This window comes from Serinus canaria, chromosome 3 (assembly GCF_022539315.1).
Source record: "Serinus canaria isolate serCan28SL12 chromosome 3, serCan2020, whole genome shotgun sequence".
In the NCBI taxonomy this organism is placed as follows: Eukaryota; Metazoa; Chordata; class Aves; order Passeriformes; family Fringillidae; genus Serinus; species Serinus canaria.
In genome coordinates, this window is record NC_066316.1 from 64,232,183 (window position 1) to 64,252,090 (window position 19,908).

Consider the following 19,908-nt stretch of genomic DNA (forward strand, 5'->3'; position numbering starts at 1 on the left):
AACAAGCTTCATCCTTTTATTCTAGCCTTTTCTTTTTCTGTCAACCTCATGCAGGTTTAGAGTGCCTAAAGACTGTTTAATGCTTTCCGTAGAATTTTCCAATGAGTTTTGAGGGTTTTTAAACTTTTTGGTATCACATGTATTGTACTTAAATTTCCTTTTTTGTGTGCTCATTTGTCCAAGTGCTGTACTTTGTATGGCTTGTATGTATCTTCCAGGCCTTGGAACTGCACATATACAGAACAATTCTGCTCTGTATCTGTTCTCCACATAGTAACTTGTTTCCTGTTCTTCTACCTTTTTTCAGTTGTCTTTTCTTTTTGCTGATGCTGTGGTACTCTCCTTTATACCTACTGCCAGAAGATTTGCAGCTTATTGAATAATAAATCCTTTAAAGTTTTCTCTATAGCTGCTTTCGTTGCTCCTTTGTAATTGCTGTCATGTGGAAAGGCACAAAAAAATAGCTTAAGACCTGACTGTACACATGTAGGTTTCTTTTCCCTCTTTAGCATTGTCTCCCTAGTGTGCTCAGTAGTAGGCATGGGCCCCAGTACTTGAAGTTGGACAGCTATACAATAGGTAGGGTTTCAGGGCTTAAAAGGGGCCCCTGGCTTATCTTTGGCCTTGTTGAATTAGACCAATTATAGCAACTTTTGATTGTTTTCCACAAAACTTAGCACAATCCCAGGAATAGTCTAGGCTGTATGTTGGAAGACTATAGCGACCAGCAGGAGCCCAAGACTGCAAGATCCTATTAGATCAAACAGCTAAAAGGAATAGGCTTGCTGCTGAGAGTGTGTAAAATGGGCATCTGACCCTCCAAAAGGTGTTTTGTGAGGCAGTCATAGAAAAATTCATGACTGTATGAGAGCCCTGTTCTCTTACACTCTGAAGCTGTTGCTGCTTCATTCCTTAGGCAGAAGCATGAGAGGGTTTCACCAGGCCACCCCAAATGTAGTGGAAATAAATACCCAGGCTGTTTTTCTGTATTACTGATGTCATGGAGTCAGCTAGCCTGCAATTGAGGCCAGCCCTGGTGTCCTCTGGCACGGAGGTTTTCAGCTTTACCAAGCTCAGTGGTGCTGACAGCGGTACCTCTTTGTTTTAGAGCATCACTGTGCAACAAGAACCAGGATCCCTGTTTGCACTGGAGCCACCAAGCCATTGCCATGTGGGGTAGTTGGGTGCCAGCCTGTTTCAAAATGGTTTCTGACACTGCCCACTGCCACACTGCCATCTCCTTGATTTTCAGATCACACAGTCAAAAATCCTTCCTCCAAGAAACTGAATTCTCATACTTAATTACCATAAAGAATGTTTACTCATCATATTTCAATTTTAGAACACTCTGTTGAGTCTCTTTGGGGCATTTAAAATGCTCTTCTTCCATTTATCCTGAGATTGCTTACTTGTAAGGAAAGTGCTGCATTGCATACTTTTTTTGTAGAGCATGAGGAATAGGAAACCTGTCTTCTGTGTTGGTATTGCTAGGACAAAAGCTCTAGATCAGTGTCTGTGTGCTTACAATGAAATATGTATGACATACTTCTATGAAAAAATGAAAATTCTCGTTTTATTGGTATTATTGCTAGATTATAAAATTTTGGGTTTGAAAATACCTTTCTTAAATGGCTGAACTTTTCAAACAAAGATTTAAAAAAAATGTTACAGAACCTAAGCATACCCATTGTCCTAAGTCTTCCTCTTCAGTTTTCAGTTTTACAAACAAAAATGTTGAAATAAGTTCTAGAATTCTCCAGGGCTTAATACAGTTAGAGGTGTGCGTTTTAAATGAAATTACTATTAATTTTGAGGCATTTTTAATTTCTGAATTTTATTATATATCTCATAGCTCCTCCCTTCACATCTGTGTCCACAGGCAACAAACAATTTCCTTTTTGGCGCATCTTGCTTTTTACAACAAATGGAAATTAATCATGAGGCTCAGTGATTTTGTCATGTGAGAAATAGCATATACTCCACTTTCATAGCTGTTCCTTAGTGACTTAAATTTAAAAGCAATGCTTTGTTATAAAACTGAACTGTCATTCAACCTGTCATTTTTAAAATTTATAATAAAATGAGAAGGGAAACAAAAGTCTTCCCTAGAAACTGAGACTACAGAAAACCAGTAAAAAATTATTCAGAGTAAACAATACTTCTCATCTTTCAGTTGGACATAACTAGAAGCATACTCTGTCTCCATACAGTCTTCTATTCACTCCAAAGCCTCTCCCAAAATAACAGCAATTTCACTGCTTTAGTCAGTAACTTACAAAAATAGATATATCAAGAAGAACAGACAGAAATTTCTGAAGTCATAAACCTTTGTCAGCTGATTATGAGAAGGACAGATGATTATATTGTGTAGTTTGAAATTGTACTTCCTTTGTTTGTTTTCCAAAAATATACATAAAGAAATTAAAAGGAAGCCTCCAACCTGCAAGGATTTAGATCATACTTAACTATAGAGAGAGTTTTATGTCTTTTAGTCATATCCCTTTAGCAAAATAAAGTGCAATTCCCTAAGTTTTACAGCAGATAAAGCTATGTATCAAGTCAGCCAGCTAAATTGAGTTTGATACAACAATAACATGTTTATCTTTTGACATCAGTGTTGTGCTTTCTGTTGTCAATCTTATTCTAGGATAGAAATATGCAGATTTAGATGGGATCAGTTCTTCAGAATTGCCTACTTTACTTTCCTTTGGGAGTCAAGATGCAACTTTGAACAAGGAAAATTGAAGCAAAAGATGCCCCAGCACCAAATGCTCTACTGTTGTTGGGCATTTTACAATAAAACTAAACAAGTGAGAAGTGGAGAGGAAGATTAGTATTGCAGTAAAGGCAAGGGAGATCCATATGCAAGCTTCCACTAAAGTGGTACTATTACTGGAATATAAATGTGCACTTCAATTGCATGAAACCAATGCTATGAGGTTTTAAAGAGCTGTTTTGTTTTTAGGTCACATTGGAATGCTTCAAGCTACTCAAATGACTCAAGAAGTTACAATCAGAGACTTGGAATCAGAAAAGTCTAGATTAAAGGAAAAATTGTCCCAGCTGGAAGAGGAAAGGAATTTATTACAAAGCAAAACACAGAGTCTGGATGAGCGACAAAGGCAGCAAATTCTGGCATTGGAGAAGGTTAAACAGCTTATTGGCTTTAGTTGAATAAACCCAAAAGCACTAGGATTCTCAGAAAACAAAATATTATGCTTTAATTTTTGTTTGATATGACCAGACTAGAACCAGTATGTTTCAAGTATATCTCATGTAGCAACAAAGAATGACTAATGTAGAGTGTGAACTGAGATTAAAGGGAAGATGAAATGCTTCTTTGTTAGAAGATTGTCCAATGCAGTCAGACTGCTTTGGACAATCTTCTAAAAATTTAATTTGATTTATGACCTTGTGTGTATATGCCTAGTATCTAAATTGTCTGAGGAAGGACAAATGTGAAATAATTAAAGAACAGTTTAAAAAGCCATTTGCTGAAAATGCATTGAAGGTGTTTGAAAATACTAAACAGAAATTCTCTATAGGCTTGATACCCAATCGTTGTTTTGCCAGATTAAATAGAGGAAAAATTAGGTTCTTAATAAGTATGTATTGTTTTGCCTGGATCTTTTAAAATTACCCTTTTGGTTACTGAATCACATAGTCAGTGCTTAGTGTTTGCTCAATTTGTTTTATATGGAAGTTAATTTTTTGCAGATTTATGTCATCAGCAATGTTTTTGTATTTTTTTTATTCCTACTGTTCAGATTTTTACCATTGAATAGATTTCTTTTCCTGTACTTTATAGAAAGTAAATGAAGCAAGGGAAACACAACGTGAATATTATGAGAAGGAGCTGGTAAAATTACAAGCAAGATTGGAAGGAGAGGCTGCACAGTTAAAGGAGGCTCATTCCAAGACCTTAGAAGAATTGGCATGGAAACACCATACTGCAATTGAGGCTGCACACAGTAACGCTAATAAGGATAAGAAGAAACTGCAGATGGTATGTTCTTATTTTCTTAGTAATCAAACAAAAAGCAACTGTTACAGTTTGCATCTTGTACTGCATAGTTTTGTTTTATGGCAAACTTAATTTGGAATTACCTGCAGGTCTCTGAAAAAACTGCTTAGCCTTTAGAAAAAACAAATACCATGGAAGAAAAAAAGCACTTGTACTGTCATTTCTCTACATGCAGAAGATAAATTCTCCATTTATACAAATGTATTTTTAAGTATAATAGTTTTATTTTCCTGGAATTTGTGACCCATATTCAGAAGGGTTGGTATATCAAGATCTGTTCTTCTGAAGGAGATGAAAGATTATATTATTATAGCATTTATTTACAGTTTTCATTGACAGGCCAGAAGTACAGAAAGATATTTTATTAGGACTGATATTTTATTAAGCACTCTGTGTACTCTGAAGATGACAACAGCTGTTCTAAGCATGCATCATAAAATTATGCGCTGTACAGCAGCTCACTCTCCAGCAACTATACATTTACCTTTGACTGGAATCCTGAAACTGAAAGGCTTTTTTTGTTTCACAAATCTGGCCTTTTCTTTCTCAAGATGAGAGGGCCATTTTTTAATTATTATTTCCTAATCTGATTGTATGTGTGTTATACACAAATTTTTGCCTTGCACAGGAAATACAGGATTAAATGTTTAATGTGAGGATTTGTTATATTTCTTTTGATGTATTCACAGGAAACATACCAAGAACCATGGTTGTAGTTAGTGATGTGCATCTCAGACAGATTTGGTTTCTTTGTGTAAATTTTTCTACTAGTATGTTGTTTCTTAGGTCAATTTTTAATAAATCCAAAATATTTTTTGTCACCCAGTAATAGAAGTAGTTCTCGGACATATATGCATCTGATCTTTCACGTTTACTTTTTAAAAAACTTTAAACATGCCTGTTATTAAGACAATGTCTCTTAGGGTTTCTGTGTATATTTTTCTTTTATTTCAGTAAGATATGGGGTTCTTTTTCTTTTGTTTTGTTTGTAACTGAAATAATGTGGAGAATAAAACAAAAGGAGATCACAAACTTTTTTTCTTAAATCACTAAACTAGTTTAAATAGGGAACACTATTAACAATATTTAAACTAGTTTAAATAGTTCTCTCTAAGTATGAGAAATATGAAATTATTTTAACAAGGAAAAACTAGCTATGGAGAGATGCTGGGAATTGAGATCTCAGTCTTAATCTGATTTCACTGATGTTAAATCTAAGCAGATTTCACTGTCTCCTCTGTCAAACCTGTCTCACTAAGCACATGCTGTGGTGATCAAGTAATCCAAGGAAGAAAACAGCCAAGCTTAAACATGGAGCAGAGTTGAATTTTGTATGAGGAAGAAGCATGGTACTAGGAGCCTTGGGATAGAGGACATGAGGATTCATTGGGATTAGAAGCCTGGGAAATGCATCTGGGGAACAGAAGAGAATTCAGCAGAATTAGAGTAGGACTCAAAAAATAGCTCAAATATTTCTTTTTGCTTCAGTATTTCCATCTATAAAATGAGCTGTAAAAATGGCATCTGGAGGATTATGAAAATAGAGTTGCTAATAATTTTGCAGTACTGCACAGCTGTACTGACAAGTATCATCAGAGAAATAATTGCTCTGTTATCAGAATAGGGTCTAAATAGCACCAGTGGGATTTTGCAGACAGCAGATTTCAGCATGAACAAGACAAATTGATCAAGTTTCACTGAGCAAGGAGCATTTATCCCACATGTTGACTCATGTGGATCCAGTGAAGAAGGCAGGCACTTGTTGAGTTTTACCTTGTTTAGTAATGAGTTTTTGACAGTGTAACCCTCAGTTCTGTCACTCTGACCAACATCTACCATGAGTGAAGAGATCATTCAGGCAGTGTATGCAAGAATCATTTATTGCCTGTCACATAGCCTAAAGCAGTGCTAGAACTAACAAACTGTTTAATGTGCTTTCTACCCCCTTCAAAACACTTGAGGCATCTTTGGGTTTGGGTGAAGAAGACTTGGCCTGTGTGGCTTCTTTGAGTTGGCTGGGTTGACATTACATTGCTGTCTTGCAGTAGGAAACCTGGGTTTCCTTAGACTTTTATATCTTTTAGTGACTGTTTTTCCTCTTTAATGCTTTAGTTCTTTCTCCCTATTTCCCCTAATTTTACCAATACTGTGCTTTTTGTTCCAGGCTGGCTCTGGTCTATGTATTTTCATGGGCATTTCTGAGATAATACTGATTTTTCTGAAACCTGAGACCAGGTGTGTGCAGAGGCACTGAATTGATACAAAGCCTTGCATTTCAGCTGAGCCCCTAGGAAGGTGTTAATTAAAGAGCCTCTAGCTCCATAGAAAACCTTGAAGCCTTGTATGGCATGACTCTGGAGCACCTTGCTTGGAAACCTTAATTTTCTTCCTGAAAACTTCACAGTATTATGAGCTATATAGCATATTTCACTGAAATATAGTATATTTCACTGAAATAAAATTCTTAATTTTAACATGTTTCCTTTAAAGTATCTTGTGAAAGAAATTGTTCTTCTGAAAATGTATTCAGAATATTAATAAGGCTGAAGTATAAATTTACAATTTTGCTTAAAAAATTTGAGTTTCTAACATTTATTAAATAAAGTTTCTAACATTTATGTGTGTATAGATACACACACACAACATAGGCTCATGTAAGCGAAATATAATTAATCCAGCAGTTATTTTGAGAATTTGGCTATTACACCATAAAGGTTGATGGAAACAAGGGTGTTTTTTTAATCTTTCTATATAGTTAAACTTAAAAAGTAATTTTGTTCTATACAAATGTAGTAGATATGTGGTGTGGGGCTTTTTTTAATTAATTGTAACATTCTAAAAAACTTCACAGAGCTCAATCTGGATTTTAAGATTTATTCTTTCCTGTGGGGATTATTTGTAGGAAATAGATGGGTAAAGGCTGATTTACCCATCAGCCTAAAGACATGCAGATTTATCAGGGTTATTTTCTAGAAAATGAAAAATTCTTTTTTCAACTCAGACTGAAAAACTGTGAAAGTAGATATTTTTTTAAAACTTTTTATAACTGAGAAGTAATTGAGGAAAGTCCTGTTAGTTTTTATTTTGTGATTTAAGGATGTTAAATTATAAAATAAACTGAAAAATTACATTTGTTGTAAAAGGAAATAAATATTCATGCTTTAACAGTTTCAGGAAAGGGCTGAAATCACAAGTATTTATGCCAGTTAGAATAATTTCCTTGTGGTAGATCTGTAATGTGATAGATTTGCAATGACTCTATGGCAAGTATTGAATATTTCTTCCATCCTTCCTGTTTCTGAAGGAGTTGGAGCAGCAGTTTGAGAAGGAGAAGCTGCATTTGGAGGATGATAAGAATCAGCTCCGACAGCAGCTGGAAAACGTGAAGGAGGAGCTGACGACGAAGCTGACTTCTGCCAATCAGGAGGCAAGGACTAACTTGCTTGTTTCACTACCACATCTCATCAATAGTGATCTTAGACTCTAGGCCCATGCTGTTGAGTGTTTAATGCCTTACTTCTGTTTAGAGTGGAGTATTCTTAAAACATGGCAAGTTAGTTGTCTGTTTCTGAGCAATGATTTTATTGTCCTTTACAAAATTAACAAAGGAAGAGAGACGTAAACAGCTGATGTAAACAGCTCTTTATTTTTAATTATTTTTATTTTCTTATTAGGTACATAGACCTCTACACAAAATACATCAGGAGAGAGGGAAATTTAACTGCATGTGAACTCATATTTGGTTATGGTTAACATACCATAAATTCTGGTCAGTTTCCTGACTTGCAAATCATCTTCATGTATTTTCATCAAAAGATGATATGAAATACTTTTAGTAACACCCAAATTATTTGCTATGTCATGATATATGCAATTGATATTAAATGTATCATATCTCAAGACAAGTTTTAATTTTTTTTAGTTGGAAATCACAGCCTTTTCCCAATACAATATTTTGATACTAGAAGTACATTCTACTGATATCAAAAACATCAAACCATTTTTCTCTGGAACTTTTGCCTTGTTTCAAGAACATATTTTATCAGTTTTATTGTTCAGCAAGCCCTATGCATGATTTTAGTGTGTGCTTTGAGAGACTTAAACATGAATTTAAGTATTTTTTTTGGAACAGCATTTTTCTTTACTGCTTTCTATACTGTTCAACATTTGGAAAGAAGCAAGTGTCTCATTGCAAGTGTGACTTGCAAATTGCACAAATACTAAACTAGCTTAAGGAAAAAACCTGCGTGTTTTTAGGATACTAAATGGGGAAGGTCGCCCTTCCAAAAGTATAAATTTTATTTGTTAATATATTATATATAACAGTATTATTAATATATTGATGGAATACTGTATTAAAAAGATTATAATGTATTTGATCATTATATATTAAGGTATATATTATGAAAATATGTATTAACATATTCAAATTACATATTCCATATGTATTAACATATGTCCAATATTCGAGTTTATATACAATCCTTTGCCAGGATAAATATAATACCATATATTTTGCATTGTGAAAGAATGAGAGAAAACATACAGGCAATAAATTGGGGTTGGTTTGTAAATCCACTCCATATAGTACAGAGGAGAAATGTTTTATTTCATTACTATGTTTATGTTGAGCACGTGAATGAGGGGCTTTAGTTGCAACCACAGTTTGGCCTTAGATCTCTATTGACAACTAACAACAGTTTCTCAGTTCCTTTGCTGACCTAGAAGAAGCTTCCTTGTGATGTTGTCATTAGCTTAGCCCTTACATTGCTACTGTTGCTTACTTTTTTTTGTTTGCTTTAAGTTACAGAAGTCACTTAGCAGTAGGCTTGTATTCTTTGCTTTCTGTGGATGCTAGCTCAGTTCTAGCTTCCCTGCTGAGAAAGCTGCTTTTGAACCCATGCCATCTTCTTTTCTTTTTGACAGACTTTGGTGGCAGTTATCTTAGCTGAAGGATGAGGGGAAGATTCAAGCCTCCTTAGGCTTGCTTCTAGTACTAAGCTATTTAAGAACAGTGTAATCTTGACTACTTGCCAGAGATGTTTTTGGGAATTCGGGTTAAGTCAGAATAGTGGCTTTCTCATGTGTGTTTCAGGATGACTGGCTGTTCACTCTGTAGATGTGTTTCCTTTCACTGTAGACCAGCCAAGGCTTTTTAGAATATCGATATGTTTGTATCACTTGGCACAGTCATCTAAGGGCTTGCTGTCTCCATGCAAAGGATTTCTGATGATGTTATTAAGGATCATTTTAAACAGCCTCTGTCACCAGTTTGTCAGCAGCAGAATATATCTTAAGCCCTATGAGTGGCATTCCTGCCTGCTCCCATATCCTTTAGATCTACAGGACTGCTATTCATATGCTGTTACTGTCAGATACATAGACAGCAGTGCACTACCAGGATATCAACACAGTTTGGGGACAGTTTGTCATGTTGGTAGCACTGCTATATTCTATAGGGAATTACTGGTTGTTTGAATATAACTCAAAGGAGCACAGAGACAAGTTTGCAGGAGTTTTTCACTGAGATCTCTCATGCCAAAGAAATTTTGGGTTCCTTTCTGAGAGGAAAGGAGGAGTTCCACTTTTTAAACACTTCACAGGTTGTTGACAGAGGGAGAGAGTTCTGGGAGTGAGAGGGGGTGTTTCTGTGTGTATTATAAACAGTATGTGTATGTAATTATTCTGACAAACAGGAAGAGTGGTTACAATTCTTACCTGTCCATGCCTGTAAGCCAAAAGCTAGTGTTTTCTTGTGACACTTGTTGCATTGTGAATGAATTTATCTCAACCTGCAAAGGCAATAGGATAGACTATTGCTTCGGCAAAAAACGCGCTTCCAGTTAACTGCTTTTCTTTGTTCCTCCCTGCCTCCCATTTTTCTGTTCTTCCAACCTACATACTTAAAATCTTTTTCCTTCCTGTAGCTGGTGAACAGTGTTCAATCTCTCATATTTTTATTTGAAGCAAAGAAGTGTAGTATCATCATTTTACAGGTGGGAAGCTGAAGGACAAACAGGCAGAAAAAAAAGAGCATTGTTACATAGCAGTTAAGGAGATTATTACATTTTCAGTACAGTTGCTAGGTTGAGTTTTAAACAGGCTGGACAGGTAGCAATCTGAAAACAAACTTAAACCCTAGCACAAGTTAATTATATATTAGATTAGAGTTTATGTATTTTTAAATATTTCTCATTAATTTGCTTAAAACATTACATATATTTTTTTACTGGCAGAAATCCTTTAATTGGGTCTTTGCTTCTATAATATTACAGGAATTTGTTTTTAAATACAGAAGCATTAAATGATAATAAAGGAGAATAGGCAGTGCAACTAAAAAATTTTCTAGGTCAGAATTAGGAAATACTGAAAAACACCAGGATGGCTTGGCTCCCATTAGTAATAATTGTGGAAATTACAGGGTTTTTTGTAATGTCACAGGTGTGTCGTCTGCAAGACCTAGTACGAAAAAGTGAGCAAGGCCTCGGGACTGCAGAAGGACATATCTCCAGTCTTCAAGAAGCTCAGGAAATACTCCAGAAAGAACTAGAATTAACTAGAGCAAGACTGCGAGAGACCACAGATTCGCTGTATAGTGTTGAGGTAACCATGCTGTTGGAGAATAAGTTGTGCAAAGCACAGTTAGGGCGATTTTGGTCTTGTTTTTAAAATAGCTAGAAGTGTTATGGGTTGCCCATGACAGAAGGAGCCTCATATGGCTTCATTAAAAGAGATTTCTATTTTGAGAAGAAAATTTAAAAAATGGAAACTAGGATAGGTTCTTTTGGGGCTTGGGGTTTTTTTATTTTTATTTTAGTGGTTGGTTTTTTCGGGGTGGGTATTTTTTGTTTTCAGAACATTTTTAGTATTTAATAGGTAGTGCTTCAGGCATATCTTTGGATGGTTAATGTAAGTTGTAGGTGCCAAAACATGTCCATACAAAATATGTTCAGGGCTTTAATAGAATTTTATGATAGAATATGAGTTAACACTTGCAATTCCAGACAGTTCATGTCATGATACAAAACAAGGTCCAGAGCTTACTAACTCTGAAATTCACAGAAATCTTTTTGATGAGTTATTTGAATACATATATGCCATGTTTTCCTTGGAAAATTAGCACAGTCTTCATTTCAGGCTCGAATTTGGAAATTCAGGAAAGACTTGAGAATCATTTTTATATATATGCTAGGATATCTGTAAGGATAGCAGACTGTCACCTAGAAAATGTGACCACTTTATACCATTAAGCAATTAATTTGCCTAGGCACAAGTATATTGTCATTTTAATTGGCTTAGATGGAAATAGAATTGTCAGTTAGTCTGTCAATAGCTTATTGACTGCAATACTGAGCAAACATTTCCCTTTTGTTTCCTCAGTCAAGAATGTACATTTATAAGATCACAGAAGTATTTGACATAGAGCAGCAAATATTATACTTTTTCTTCACTAACATGTTTTCATATTTTTTAACCAAACCAACCTGAAACAGATTATTGGCATATTTTTTTTATTTCTTTCAGCTGTAGTCATTAGAGGTGCACAATATTATAGTTTATAACTTTCTCTATATGTTTTTTAAAATGTCTCTAAATGTTATTATTAACCACTATTGCTCTCTTCACCTATTAAAACATTTAAATATTCATATATAGTAGATTACTGGCAATAAAATTTATCTTAACAGAATTTAAAATTTATCAAAATGCTGCAGAAAAGGTCTCATTTTAAAAATTATTAATTCAATTTAGGGGGTTATGTTTGCTTCATGAATGAAGCAAGCACTGCTGAACAACAGTCATGTAAGTAGTATTTCTAGGTGTTACCTATTCTAGTATAGTAAAATTTCAGCAGAAATTGATGGGAATTTTAAAGGTGTTCCTTGTGTTCAGACTGTGAAACCTCGTTTCTAGCAGGCTTGTCCTTTTGAGAAACAGAAATGAACTTTGAACTTTGTATCACATACGGATAGCTCACACTTTGAAATTCAAATACTGGATATATGATGCTCTAAAAAATTTTAAAAATAAAATTCAAAGCATTCTTTACAAAGGACCTAAGCCACACGCTTAGGTGTGAAGTAAGTCCTTCAGTGAAGGGGACTTGTTGACCTTTTGAGGTTCTTTGTAACATAAATTATTGTGTGATTCAACGTTAATGGTATCTGAAAAGATTGCAGAATGACTTACTGGAAAATCGCTTTTTATAGGAATACAGACTTCTGTTTCACAAATAAGAAATATCAGGAGATGTATAAGCATTAATTGTGCATAACTAGGAATTTCACACTGAAGAAATTGTAGTTCAAATTTATGAGTCAATTGTAATTGATATTTTTATTATAAATACACTCACTTAATGTTTGAAATACACTTTTGCTGCTGATCAGTCTCTATTGTAAAGTTTGTACTTGCAGGGAGAACTAGATCAGGAGAGACAACAGCATGAGGCAATGATTGCTGCCATGAGAGAAGAGGAGAAGTTCAAAGTTGACAGAATGGCACGTGACTTGGAAATAAAATGGACAGAAAATCTTCGGCAAGTATTATTTTTTTAGTCTTTATTAATAAATGAACTATGTATTATATGCAAATGTACTATCAAATGAAATGTAAAGCAAATGTTTCTGTTATTTAAGATTTCCCAATTAGTACTGAGATTGTAATTCTTTCGTACCTCTTGCACAAGGTCCCACTGTATTTTAGTTATCTGTCCTTTGTTTTTAGACAGGAATGTAATAAGCTTCGTGAAGAGCTGAGGCTGCAGCATGAAGAGGACAAGAAGGCAGCCATGACTCAGTTGTTGCAGCTGAAAGAACGTGAAAAAAATGCAGCAAGGGATGGATGGCAAAAAAAGGTCGAAGATCTTTTAGACCAGGTAACTAACTATAGTGTCTTTGGGATTTGGAAAGCCATTACAATTTAATTGTTGGTGTCCTAATACCAACTGGATTAAGTAAATTAAATCAATTGTGATACCTGGCTTTTAACTGAAATTTGTTAGCATAGGACTTTTTAACCTAATCATGATTACATATTTTAATAATATGTGGATATAATTTTAGTTATGTGAATGTTGTTCTTTACACTGAATGTGAATAAAACTTTTTACAGTTTTGAGGGGAGGAGGGAGAGGATGTTGATAGTCTCACTTCTTCACTACAAGATTGTTTTGATTTTGTCTGCTCACTTGTGCTGTTAAATATCTACCAATGCTAATTGTTTGGATTTAAAGGTATCCCCTATCTTTACAAAAGTAATAATCCCCTCTGTGTACAAGAATAACACTGTACAAGTCTCTGAGAAAACAAAATGTGTCTCAGTTTCTATGACACATTTATAGCAGCTATGTCTTAAGTGATTTTGGCCATTTTTTGGGGATAATTTTGTGTGAATACTTGTCGAGATAAGGCACGAAATGATGACACAGACACTGCTGCTCTCGAGGGGAACAAAAGAGAGCACCTTTATTTTCTGACTCCAACATTTATAGTTTTCCAAAGGTGACAGTGGATTGGAGGGTGACAGTGCCACCTCTCCAATGCCACTGGACAGACCAAGGGTCCATCAATTCTCTCCACCTCCATGAAAGAATGCAAAACATAGGTTATTTACAGAATTGTGTGTGAGAAAGTTTGTTGAGAGAATATAAACATCAGAAGGCTTACAAAGTTTTACAAAATCAGGGCGACAAATACTGAGGTTTTTTAATGGTAACTCTTATTTATCATCTCAGTTATGTTAGATAATTCAAAGAAAATACTTGCTTTGTACTTTTTCCAAACCATAAATGCTGTAGAACTGGTTTTATCGACTCCAGTTTGAAGAAATAGCTGATAATGAACAAACATACTTTAAAGTAAGAGTAACAGATTTTGGAACTCATTAAATGACTGAAATGAATTGAAGTGATTTCAGGGTTTTATTGTGGGATGACTTTTAATTTGCTGTCTAATTTGGGAAGTGCACACATTTGATTATACAGCCTATCACAGGAGCATGTCACAATATATTTTGCTGATGGGGGAATTTAAGCTCATCAAGTCTTGTGGTTTCGGCTCATAAAAGCTGGAGGTTTTCAAAGTTCTTGGTCTGTTACTTGTTACTGGGGCATAAAGAGAATTGGACTCATTTGATTCTACTTTGATTTGATTTCACATTACCCAAGTTTCATTTACTTTCTTTACTTCTACCTGTAAATAGCATTTTGTCTTGAAAGGGGTCTATTTAACTTTACATAGTTTTAACATACTTTTATCTCTGCCTTTCAAAAATACCATGTTAAATCTAACCTACAGTTTCGGAATGGAAAATTACCGTGTTACAAGTTAACTTTTTTTTTCTGCCTGTGCAAGAAATTTTGGAATCAGAAAGCTAACTGTAGTAAGGAGAATTTAGAAGAGAATTTTCGGACATAGGAAAAGGTATATGCAAAATGTTTTTTTTTCTTTTTCTTCATATCTTTTACTGTATCAGAACTGTATGCAAATAAATTAACAGCCTGTGAGATATATTTTTTTTTAAATCCAGCTGTGACTTTCCATACCGCTGTTTGAATTGGGTAGGTATTTAACAGAAATTGAAAAGGTAGTGTTGGTAGTAGGGAATTAAGCTTTCCCTCTGTAAGAATCTGTATTTTATCCATTACAGCTGGAAAAGAGAGAATTCCAGACCATAGTGTAAGAAATTAATAACTTAATTCTTGGAGAAATGGATTTTTAGTAAGTTTCTTCTGACTGCAGTACACAAAACATAGTCTCTGAGAGTTGTAGTGACCTGGATCACAGAATCACAGACTTGCTTAGACTGGAAGAGGTCTCAGGAGGCTGAATTCAGCACTGAATTAGAAGGTTGCTTAGGGCTCTGTCCAGTCAGCTCTTGAATAATCTCTAAGGATGAAGATTCCACAGCATCTCTGAATAATCTCAGTTATTGCCTAATTATCCTCATGGTCAGCTTTTTCTTTCTATTTAGGCAGAATCATCTCTGTTTCAGTTTGATTGTAGTCTCTCATTGTTCTGCTGTCCACCTTTGTAACAAGACTGGGTCCACTTTCTCCTAGGTACTGGAAAAGTATTAAGTCCCACAAAGCCATTTCTTCTTTAGCCTGAGCAAACAGAATTACCTCAGAAGGATATCTGTTCCAGTCCCAGCGTTCTTGGTGGTAGCTCTCCACTGAATATGAGCAAGTCTATCAATATGTGTCTTGTACCAAAGCTGAATGAGCTGGAGGAGGAGACAGAATATGCCCTCCAGGTGATGTGCAGTGAGGGCCAAGTCGATGGCACTGGTCCCTTCCCTCAAACTACTGATTGCTGCTGCAGTGCAGTGTGCTGCTGGCACTCAGTGCTGCTACACCACTCTGCTGATTCATGTGTAGTCTACCGTCAACGAGGTTTTGCAAAGCAGGTCTGTGACCCAGTATGGACCGGTGTATGGGTTTGGTCCTTCCTGTGTCCAGGACCTTGCATTTGTCTTTACTGAATTTTGTGTGGTTCCTGTCAGCCTGTACTTATAACCTAGATGGGTCCCTCTGGATAGCAGCCAATTTTTTTTCAGTGTATGATATCCTTTCCACTGCGTTGCCCTCCACCTTTTATTCTTCCCAGCTTGGTGTCACCCACAAGCTCCATAAGGATGCTCCTCTGTCTCCTCCTCCAGGACTGATAAGGTACTGAAATAAGCAGGTCCTGGAATGCTTTAGAAATTCTACCCTGAACTAGAACTGCCTGAGATACTGCAGTAGTGCTGTGAAATTGTGGATTTGTTACACCCTGGTTTTAATTTGTGGGAAGATGTATTCAAATCCCATTTGAAAGTTGTGAAGCCTGTATAAAATTAGGAAGAGAGGGAATCCAGCTTCTCTTTCTGCAATTCAAATTTTTACACCTGAAATAGTGGTCTGCTATATACCAGTAATATTATACAATGATTTATCAAAGCAATACAAGACCAGGGTCTGTGCTAAAAATTTGTGAATCCTGATTTGACAACAAATGTGGCTGATGTGTGTTCTTTGTGTTGAGAAAGTGTCTCGAGATTCACCACTTAGTTGTATAAAGGTTGAATTCAGAAATTAAATGCTCACCAATACAGGTGCCATTTTCTAATATGTATTGGTGCATCTCTGATTTGATTTAAAATAAGCTACAAGGAAGTGTATTTCCTATCTTGAAGTGTAGAAACGGTTATGTAATCATAAAGGGCTGAAAAAACAGGTTTGAATATAGCTACCTAAACTGTAGAAAAATACAACGTAGAGTATGCCCAACTGGGAATACTGCTGGCTGGTGCTGGAAAGCTGAATGAGCAGACACAGATAAAAATGTTAATTAAAAAGAACCCAAACAGTTTCAATCAAAAAAGTTATGCCCATAAAGCTAAGCTGATTTGAGTTTTTAAAATTATGTTATTCTGATCTACAAATTTCTCCCACTTCTATTTCTTGCATGTTTGAGAGGTGGCATCTAGTTCTTGCATAAAGCTAGGTAATAGTTTTGTTTTCATACCAGTAATGCTAAATGGTCCCTCACAGAATGCAGGTAGGGTTATTGTTATTCTAACAGTATAGCTTTGTTATGAATAAAAGAGTCTTCTTGAGATGAAATGCTACTCAGCTGATTAAATGCTTAAACACTTTCTTGCTGGTTGCAAAGCACCATCAACACTTAAATGTGGTTGGTAATTTAACTAGATCATAGTCTAGAGACCAAATGTGTAGTTTTTATCTCTGATACACAAAATTATTCTAGAAGACAAAAAAGAAAGTGCTTTTTCCTTTTTCCCTTGTAAATTGCACCATTCAAGGGTTTCATAATGAAATATGCAGTGAATTCAGCTATGCTTGCTCCTTTCCATTCCTCTTAGCTCTATAATGGGGTTTTAACGCTTTTCTTAAAAATGTTTTACTGCTGAGAAAGCTTCAGCCAAGGCCAAAAAAGCTGGAATTTTCTTTTTCTTTTTCCTTTTTTTTTTTTTTTTTGAAAGCATAAGCATGTTCTTTCTTTGTCTGTTTTGTGCAACCTTCATTTCTGGGTACTGAAACATACAGGTTAAGATTTGTATTCTTCTTATCTGTTTCTTCTTGTGATATGTTTTTTTCAGTAAACAGAATCAAGGGTTCTCATTGTGGACGAACTTTTCTATATTTGAGTAAATATTGGTTCTTCTGTCTTCCTTACTTTTCAGTAAAATGCTCCAGTAAAGTAAATGTTTTTGTCATTATTTTTTCCCATATGTAGCTTTCCCATTCTTAAGTAGCTTCATACATGGCCAAGCACATGTGACATTCTTCTTTCTTAACTTTGTCAACTTTTCACGCCAAAAATATGTCTTCTATTAAGGGAAATACCAGAAGTAGTACAGCAAGACTGGACTAAAGTATACTACATATGTTTTGGTAGCTGTTGTTTGTTTTTCCTACTGCAAAGACTCCTTTTTTGAAAAATATGTTGAGATTTCCTCTTCAGAGTTTGTTTCTGTGATGACATGCTCCTTTTTAAACTGTCAAACTAAATAGGAGAAACTTTGACTTGTATCAAAATGTAAATATTTCCTTCTGATGTAGTTATTATTCAAATGGTAGTTTTCAGGAAATGACAAGCTCAGTCTTGACATACTGGTCTAAAAATCCTGATTATTCTGCTGTTGATGGAATGCTGAGAAAAGTCCCTGGGCTCCTGTGCACATTTATAAATGGCTTTTGATCAGGCATCATCCAGAACCAGTTACTTCTCCATCTTTAGTTGCCTGTGTAGAGGTGCTTATTGCAGAGCTGATGTGCATCCACTTCAACAAAATCAGGAAACTCTGCTTTCTTTCCCCAGCACAAGGATTACTGGCCTGTTCCACAGCCTGGGTAATTCCTGCATTAGAAGATTTGCTGTTAAATGGATGCTGGAAATTTTTACAAGAAATAACCTGAACATACCTTGTATCAGTTTCCAGAAAGAAGGGAGATAAACTTTCAGCACAGAATCATTTTACTCAGCTCCCTGTCACTTGATATTGTCCTGAACACCCTGTCTAAAGGCTTGTCTGTCAGAAACAGAATGGAAGTAAATTTCAAATAACTCCCTCCTAATTTGCTATGGTGATTCTTGTATTCAATAATACTAGTAAGCCTACCATGACATCTAGTGGATGGCAAGAGATGTTGGGCAAGGTTTAAAAAACACTTAAAAATCTAAAATGTGGAAATCCAAATGAATAAAAAGAAAAGCCATACCAAGGAGGGAGAAAAGAGCAGAGGGCACCCTGGAATGCAGTTCAGGGTAATGTTTTGTAGCTCTTCTTCAATCTGTAAATACCTGTTTTTCCAAAGGAGCATGCTTGCTTTGACTGTTAAAAATTTTGACAAGTTAATACAGCTCTCAAAACTATGGTCTTAATAGGACTGTGCTGTAACTCATGCAGGCCTCACAGAGAATTAGGAGAGATTTGGGAGTTTCTGCCTAGATCCATTGTCGGTGTGCATCCTGCCACTCACCACTGATTTAGAAGAATTAGTGCTCCTGTATTCCAAGTGGGAAACCTGTGCTTTAAACAGATCAGAAACTGCTTCACATGAGCATGTGGATAAACTCATAGTATGGACTCACTGCAGCCCTCAGAGAGCCAGCTACTGAGGGTGCTTCCCCTGGTTCCATGACCTTCTACTTCTCAGTAAGGAGTCCCTCTTGTTCTGGGACTCCCTATTCTCTGCAGAGATGTGATCCTGATGATGAGTTGGTGCGTTTCTTCTCTCCACACTGGTCATTGGAGTGTTGTCTGAAGCTTGGGCATGAAAACAAATGCCTAACATTCATCTGTTTGTTACAGGCCTTTGGTTTTGGTGAGCCCGTTCAGCCCAGACCGTGCCTTCATCATTATTTACTCTTTGTTTAAAAGGTTCTGAATATAATGGAGGAAATTCATTAAAGACCATTTATAATTAAGAGCTACTCAGCAAAACAGGCAAATAAAAGCAACAGAACAAATCAATGTTTTCAAAGTATTTTCAGTAGGACACAATAGGAATACTAACAAGTGTGAGTTTGTTCTCTGTTTTGTAATTAATGTCTTGCTGAACTTCTTCATCTCTCTTTTGGTTCCTTATTATTTTTCCTCCCATAATGTTGTGTTTAATTCAGTCAAAAATATAAATCTAGGCTAATGTTTGAAGTTGATATTTTCATATACAAAGAAACCTGTCTACCTGATCCTAAACTTCCAATTGAAATTTAATGTAATGAGTTTTTGTTCAGCAGTAAAACTGGAGGTGATGGAAAGGCTTTTATTCTATTTGTCAATGGATGAAAAAAGCATGAAATTCTTAGTATTGTGCCTGAGTAAAAAGTTTAATTTGACATTTGGAAGTTCACACTTCCAAAACTAGTAAACAGAAATGTAAGCCAAATCCAACAGTAATGCCATCCCCAAAATAAAATTTTAATCCTTTATTTATGTACGTTTTTCTCTTAAATGTAAGATAAAGACTTTGGCAAGCATCTAGTTTCAAAACACTTCCCTTAGCCGCTTTGCTCTGTACTTGCTCAAGGAGTTTTTGCATTTGGTTCAAAACCAATGAAAACAGTGGACACTGGAAGGAATGAGAGAGAAATGATGAAGTGGAGCAAAATTTGTGTGAGATTCAGCAGTTGATGGAAATTCTAGATTAAGGGCAGTGATACTTCTGTGCTCCAGGAGAAATGAGTTAAGGTGTGTCTATAATCTTTAAAATCCTGACAGCATTATGACAAATAAATGAATGAAGCTCTAGTAACTTTCCAAACCCTTTAAAAATTACCAGGACATTCAAATGCATTTGTTTTTCCCCTGACCACTGAACTTGCACTTTGTTGGATTAAAAAAGTGTATTCTAAAATCCAGACAGATTCAAATCT

At 35.5% G+C, this 19,908-nt stretch overlaps 1 protein-coding gene across 9 annotated transcripts in view; it reads left to right on the forward strand.

The window, feature by feature from the left end:
• Nucleotides 1-19,908, forward strand: part of FAM184A (family with sequence similarity 184 member A) — a 72,835-nt gene that overhangs the window by 29,650 nt on the left and 23,277 nt on the right. For all 9 annotated transcript variants that reach the window (XR_007777186.1, XR_007777185.1, XR_007777187.1 and 6 more), the window contains exons 4-9: nt 2,966-3,147; nt 3,809-4,006; nt 7,329-7,451; nt 10,466-10,627; nt 12,442-12,567; nt 12,756-12,902. Coding sequence is in view for 6 of the 9 variants with exons in the window: in XM_050972742.1 (XP_050828699.1) it covers nt 2,966-3,147; nt 3,809-4,006; nt 7,329-7,451; nt 10,466-10,627; nt 12,442-12,567; nt 12,756-12,902 (938 nt within the window). In the remaining 3 variants the exon portion in view is untranslated. The remainder of the gene's footprint in view (nt 1-2,965; nt 3,148-3,808; nt 4,007-7,328; nt 7,452-10,465; nt 10,628-12,441; nt 12,568-12,755; nt 12,903-19,908) is intronic.